Source organism: Peromyscus californicus, unplaced genomic scaffold, assembly GCF_007827085.1.
Source record: "Peromyscus californicus insignis strain IS unplaced genomic scaffold, ASM782708v3 Scaffold_2__1_contigs__length_46816999, whole genome shotgun sequence".
Taxonomy (NCBI): Eukaryota; Metazoa; Chordata; class Mammalia; order Rodentia; family Cricetidae; genus Peromyscus; species Peromyscus californicus.
In genome coordinates this window covers 45,784,949-45,792,061 of record NW_026294540.1, presented here as the reverse complement: position 1 = coordinate 45,792,061, position 7,113 = coordinate 45,784,949, and the positions used below count along the sequence as shown (strand labels likewise).

General features: G+C 47.8%; 1 protein-coding gene across 1 annotated transcript; it reads left to right on the top strand.

Moving 5' to 3' along the window:
* Positions 1-1,067: 1,067 nt before the first annotated feature.
* On the top strand, positions 1,068-6,907 carry LOC128120536 (CD209 antigen-like protein E). The gene is made up of 6 exons (XM_052754671.1): positions 1,068-1,156; positions 1,704-1,793; positions 2,095-2,187; positions 2,567-2,718; positions 4,493-4,602; positions 6,528-6,907. Exons 1-6 carry the CDS (start codon positions 1,105-1,107, stop codon positions 6,676-6,678), a joined length of 648 nt encoding a protein of 215 aa, XP_052610631.1. The 5' UTR covers positions 1,068-1,104; the 3' UTR covers positions 6,679-6,907.
* Positions 6,908-7,113: the final 206 nt, after the last annotated feature.

Sequence of the window (7,113 nt, the reverse complement as noted above, 5' to 3'; positions counted from 1 at the left end):
ATGGCGTCAGATCCCCTGGGCCTGTAGTTACAGGCAGTTGTGAGCTGCCCGACGTTGGTGCTGGGAACTGAACCCTGCTCCTAGAAGACCAGCAGCACTCTTAATTGCTTAGCTGTCTCTCTAGCTCCCATTAAAAATATTTTTTAAAAGATGGATAGTAGACACCAATCTGAGTGCAGAGGAAGGTTGGTTCAAGCACCCTCTCCACCATTGCTATGAGTCTTAGCTGGGGACAATCTTGTGAGTTCCTGGGGATTTCTCTAGCTGCAGCTTTCTCCCCATACCTTAACGGTACACTCTGTCAAGATATCTCTTTCATTGCTTTCCCTCCCCTTCTCTCCCTCGTGTTCCCATCTCCCATCCCCTCCCCTCTACTCCCCCCTCTCAGTTTACCCAGGAGATCTTAACCCTTCCACTTTCCCATGTGTGTCCCTCTTAGCATCCTCCTCTTTACCTAGCTTCAAGGGGCTAGGTCCATCCCCAACATGGTATGACAGCCTGTGTTGACTACCAAGGGAGGCCTTACTCTCTATAAGGAGGGGGTGGGGGTGGGATGGGGGTAGGTGGGGGGGGAGCAGGAGAAGAGGAGGGATGGGGAACAGGGGTTGGTATGTAAAAGGAAAGAAAAAAATTTTAATAAAAAATTATATATAAAAAAAGATGGATAGTACTTGAAGAATTGTATCCAAAGTTGTCGTCCGGCCTCCATATGGTGTGCACATACATCGAATTCATGCACACATATGTGCACTCACATGCATCCACACATGAGCATGTATACACACACAAATTTAAAGTAAAGTAATTTTACATTACAAGTTATTATTTCCATGGAAATCATCCTATACCTTTGCCATACCATAAGTGAACCAGATCTTTTTGCTGCGGAGGCCAGAACACACCCAGCCCCTCTCCGAAGTTCTTGGAACTTGGGGCACCTGCTATATATTGTGTCAAAGTCTTTCCCCTCCTCTACCCTCTTCCGGTGCTGGAACCCAGTTCCTCGTTCCTCTTCCTAAGAAAGAGTAGCTATAAGGAGTAAGGCAACGTGGGAGGCAGATAAAAGCTGCTGTTCCAAGCAGTGCTGGGCACCAAGGAGCAGCGATGACTCTGAGTGTCTCCAGAGAAGAGAGGGCGCAGCAGATGGGCTGTCTGGGTAAGACTAGAAGTCTGGGAGCTTGGGGAGGTAACTTGGATGAGCGTCAGTCAGCTCAGGTCTCTGCACACCCAGGCTCTGGCCAATGCTCTGCCCACTTAGATGAGAAAACAGCTAATCACAGCTGAGAACTGGTGCTGACAGATACTTGATAAATCGCTTTGGGTTCCTACCAACTCTCAGGTTCAATAGTTCCCCAGGTAGAGCAGGGTCATGGGATGAGGAGGAGTACACACCTCCCAGCGAAAATTTGGTCCTAGGAGGTGAAGACTGAGGGTCTGGATCCTGCCCCTGGAACCTGGTGGATAGAGGTTGATTCTCTGTACTCTTGAGTCCTGAGAAGGTGAAGGGTTGGGACTAAACACCTGGATCCCCGGGGGCTGGAGCTGCAGATCTGGACAGTGGGGTCCTGGGAAGGTGCAGGTTATGGATGTGGACCTCTAATCAGAAACTGACTTCAGGACTCCTTCCTGGGGAGGCAGAGCTAAGGGTCTGGCCTCTGAACTGAGCCAGGCAGTAGAGCATCCATCCACCCTTCTCCCTGCAGGATTTCTGGACCGAGGCCACATTCCTCTGGTGCTGCAGCTGCTGTTACTCATTCTCTTTGCTGGACTTCTGGTGGCCATCGTCATCCAAGGTCAGGATCATCTCGGAGATTTGGGGGTCTCTTGGGTGACCTTTCAGCTCAGGCCTCCAGGTCTAACAAAGGAGGTGCTGGCAGTAGCCTGGGTCCTTCAGCAGCTGCTAGCAGCTTCTTGGGGCCCTCCACTTTTACTTCAGTGGGGGAGGGAATAGAAGCAGCAGAGGGTTCATGGGTATCAGCATGCCTTATCTTTAAATGAGGTAAAATAGCATACTGGGTATCAAATATGGTGTCTGTGTGATCCATGGTACACAGTTGGTGTTTAATAATTGCAATATCTTTTTTTTCTGTCAAGTTTCCAAGATCCCCAGCTCTGAGGAAATGCAGTGGGAACAGACAAAGCAGGAGAAAATGTACCAGGACCTGAGCCAGCTGAAGTCTGAAATTGGTGAGTGAGCAAGAACAAAGTGTCCGGGACTGAGAGGGCCTTCATGTGGGGTCATTTATTTTAGCCACTGACCATCTCTGAGCTTCCACTTCCTTATCTGTGAATTGGGAATAGTGATAAAAAAATGAGGAAGACGTGGTGATCATGGGAGCCATGTACACAGTAGACACTCAATTAAACCATCTTCTGTCATCTGTGAAAAGGTGGGTCCAGATACCCTGGATTCTCTTGGAATGGAGAACGGGCTTAGAAAATGGAGAAAGGGAAATGGCTTGACTGTGTTAAGGGAGGATCCTCGTTCTGGAGGTCTTGAAGCTGGGCAAACATAGGAACAAAAAGATTCAAATATGGGTCCAACCTGATCTACCTTCACCAACAGATAGCCTCTGTCGCCTCTGCCCTTGGGACTGGACATTCTTCAGTGGAAACTGTTACTTCTTCTCCAAGTCACAACGAGACTGGCACAACTCCATCACTGCCTGCCAGGAAATGGGGGCCCAGCTGGTCGTCGTCAGGAGTCATGAGGAGCAGGTGTGACTGGCTAACTGTTCTGGTGCTTTCTTCTGGATACTGGCAAACAAGGGCAGAAATGGTTGTTCCTATGGTGTCTCCTAGGAAATGGGCTACTTGCTCTACCAGGAAAGGGTGAAAAGAAGAGTATGAACAGGTGTCCCTAGGCACCTTTCAAAGGCATACACCAGTTCTCAACGTGGATGAATGCTGTGGGGAGCATTGCAAAGGAAAGTGACTTTTGTGGGTGTGCTGGCCAGTGCATATCAGCTTGTCTGACAGGCCCTTTTAAAAATCCTTGGTGTAAATATTCTCACAAGGGTTGGTTTCAAGTGGCCAATGAGGTGTCACTCACTGAAGACCTGGAAAGATGTCACCACTTGCATGACCCCAGTCACAAACTGATGCAATCTGGCTCCAGGATGGTAAAACTGGCCTGGAGTAAATGTACATGGACACACGCAGGACACATAAGACAGGAAAACATATAGTGTCACCACGTGCATGTGATGGGTGGCCAGCTGTGCACACTATCATCATAAGTCTGATCAAATCCGCCCATGGGACACAGGTGTGCAGATGATTCAGCACCCGTGAGAACACCAGGCTGAGGGTGGAGCTCAACGGGAAGGGTGTTTACCTAATGTACATGAACCCTGGACTCACTCCTCAGAGTCACATGAGCCAGGTGGTAATGCACACCTGTCATCCCAGCCCTCGGGAGGCAGAGGCAGGAGGATCACGAGTTTAAGGCCATCCTCAGCTACATGAGTTTTAGGCCATGAGACCTGTGACAAAGAAAAAGAAATGAACTGCTGAGAATATATGGGGGCTCCCGACCCCCTGGTGTACTAGAACTATGAAAGGGGTAAAAGATTCCAAGCAGCCTGGAAGAGGGACCAGGACTTATCCCGCACACAGGAACTGGCTGTTTGGAGCCCGTTCCCTATGGAGGGATACCTTGCTCAGCCTTGATGCAGGGGGGAGGGGCTTGGTCCCACCCCACCTTGGTAGGCCAGTCTGTGTTGACTCCCCAAGGGAGGCCTAACCCCCTATGAGGAAGGGATGGGGGGTGAGGGGGAAGTAGGGGGGGTGGGAGAAGGGGAGGGAGGAGGAACTGTGGTTGGTATATAGAATGAAAAAAATTTTTAGATAAATAAACAAATATTCCAAGCAGACCCTGCTGCCAAGAGATTGGGGAGCACATTAGCTCTACTGCTGTGACAAAATATCTGAAAACAGCCCCAGGGAGGAAAATTCTGTCTGAGTTCAGAGACTTCAGTCCACAGTCAGCCAGATCCATTGCTGTGGCAAGGCAGAAATACAGTATGAAGGCATAGCAGAAGAAAACTTTCTACCTTGTGGCAGCCAGGAGCAGAAAGACAGAGAGAGGGGACCAGGGACAAGACTCCAAAGACACTGCCACTGTGGCCTAACCCCTCCATCTAAGCCACACTTGCCCATTTCCGTAGCCTCCAAATAATGCTGTCAAACACTGAATCCAGCCCACCCCTCCCTCAGGACTGATAGGCAGTTACTAGGGTAAGAATGGGAGGGTACCCAGGCCCCACACCTCCCGACAAGCAGTTACCAGTGGCTGAGGGATGGAGAGACATTTTCTTCAGGGTGTAGCCCCAGGGAAGGTGCCTGTTTCCTGTAAGGAGCCCTAACTAAAATGATTGACCAAAAATACAAATGCTTTGCAATCTATTGATGAACAGGAGGCTTTGGGGGAAGAGACACAAGTTGGGAAAGGGGGGAATGCTACCACCTGACTCCTTCTCTCCCCCTCCAGCACTTCCTGCAGCAGACTTCCAAGAAAAATGGCTACACCTGGATGGGGCTGTCAGACCTGAACAAGGAAGGTGCATGGTACTGGCTGGATGGCTCACCTCTGTCAGACAGGTAGTCCCGGGAAAGGGAACACCCTGAACTGAGGAGAGGAGGGGAGGGATGTGTCTGACTTGTGTACTGCCCTTCCAGTTCCCCCACACACACTCTCCCACCACGTCCTCTGACCCTCTAGGCATAAGAGTCTAGAACATTTGCTGATGGAGAAAGAAGGGCATGATGTTCAGACAAGACAGAAGCTGCTTAAGTTCCACCATGAGAGCTGAAGGAGGAGTTTGTAGACTGTGTGGGTAGTCCATATGTATAATCATAGACCACTTGATAAGTAAGGCCACCAGGCCGTGGACTACAGCATTTAAATGGTAGAATATTGGACTGCGAAGACGGCTCAGTTGTCAACTGCTTGGAGCACAAGCATGAGGAAGGACCAGAGTTTGATCTCTAAAGTTTATATCTGTTTGTTTTTAAAGAGCTGAACATGGTGGTGTGTGCTTGTAATCCCAACTCCGGTGAGGCAGAGAAAGGTGAATTGCCGGGACTCAGGGGTAAACCAGCCTAGTCTGGTGGTTCCAAGCCAGTAGGAGACCCTGCCTCAGACAAAAGGGTGGATCGCTCCTGAGGACTCCTGAAGAATGACACCTGAAGAATGACACCTGAGGTTCACCTCTGACCTACACAGACACAGACACACACACATATATACACACACATCACATACTCATACATGTACACATACATACACTCATATCACACACATACATATGCATACATGCACGTACATAGACACACAGAGACACATCACACATGCATGCACTCATGCATGTATACACATTACACACACGCATGTATCCATCATACATACATATGCACACACACATGAAAAGATAGCATGTTATACTCACAGATCTTCCTAAGAGAAGGAACATTCATCATATGTGGGGAAGGACCAAGGCTAGTGGGGATGTGGAGGGAAGAGGAGCTGTGGGCAAGAACCTGTATTAGATGTCAAGGGAAGGAGTACCAAGGCTGGGTAAGCGGACTTAGATGTAGGTAACATGGTGGTGAGTTCTAGAGTGCAGTCATTGCCCCTGGTTGTTCAGTATTTAGCCCTCAACTACTGTGTATTGACCCAGAGTATATGAGCCCAGTGTAGGCGACGACTGGGTATGTGAAGTTTACATTGCATGGTTGTATCTCATAGCTGTGTGCTCTGTGGGACAACTCTTCCCAAGCATGGAAAACAAGCACAAAGTTCAAAGTGACCTAAGAATATCACGAGTCCAGTACAGGGCATGTCTGCCACACATGGAGGGAATCTATGAAAGCACCCAGTTTCCAGGAGCTATGAAGCGGGGTTCATAGAGTGCAGGTGACGTTGTGGAAGCAGTCCTTTCTCCTATGTTGTGAAAAATATCAGGTGGCTTAGAAGCAAGAACTCATCTCTGGATCTTTAGTTCAATTCCACCAATCGACACGTCTGTTTTTATGCTAGTACCATGCTGTCTTTATAGCTACATCTCTGTAGTATGCCTTGGAATGAAGAGAGCTGATACCTCCAGCAGCAATTTCATTGTTCAGGATTGTTTTGACTGTCCTGGGTCTTTTGTGCTTCCATATGAAATTTAAGACTTTCATCTCCATGAAGACTTGCGTTGGCATTTTGGTGGGGATTACACTAAATCTGGAGGTTGCTTTTGGTGTGGTGGCCATTTTCACATTGGCCTTCTGAGCATGGAAGGTCTCTTTATCTTTGATGTCTTCTTCAATTTCTTCTGGGTTTTTAAGGTTTTCATTGTAGAAGTCTTTAACTCCCTTGCTTAGGTTTATTCCAAGATATTTTTACACTACTGTGAATGGGATTGTTTCCCTGATTTCTTTCTCAGCGAAACATGTTTTCTTGTACATGTTGTCTTTCATATATAGGAATGCTGCTGATTTTCTCATGTGTCTGTTTTTTATAATTTGAATGGTCTTTGCAGCCTTGAGAAGTATTGGAATAAAGGACAGCCCAACAACATTGGGGGACAAGACTGTGTGGAATTCAGAAATGATGGCTGGAATGATGCCAAATGTGAAGAAATGAAGTTATGGATCTGCAAAAAATCTGCAACTACCTGTTCCAACAAGTGATAGCCAACCCATCTCTGCAGCTTCCGCAGCCTAAACATCCCCGTTGGGCAGTGGACTTGTGCTTTCCAGTTCCCTTTCCCTGTCTATGGGTGTGGAGATCTTAGTATTACCTCTGGGATGTCTCCTTTGTTAGTGACTACAGTGCTGGACCACTGATGGCCTTCCTTTGATGTCTCCAAACTCCTACTGATGTAGTTTTGGTTCTGCCATTGAGTTTAATTACATTAAAGTTGTGTGGGATACACCGAAGGGCTGGGTGTGTTCCATTCATCTCCCTCATCTTCCTTGTTGAGTTTAGATGGTTTATATTACCATATCATTATAATATACATTATATTAGTAAATTGCCACATGTTTGAGCTCACAGAGAAGCTGGTTCTAGAATTAAGGTTGCCCTCTGTCTTAGCTAAGGTTTCTATTGCTGTGAAGAGACAC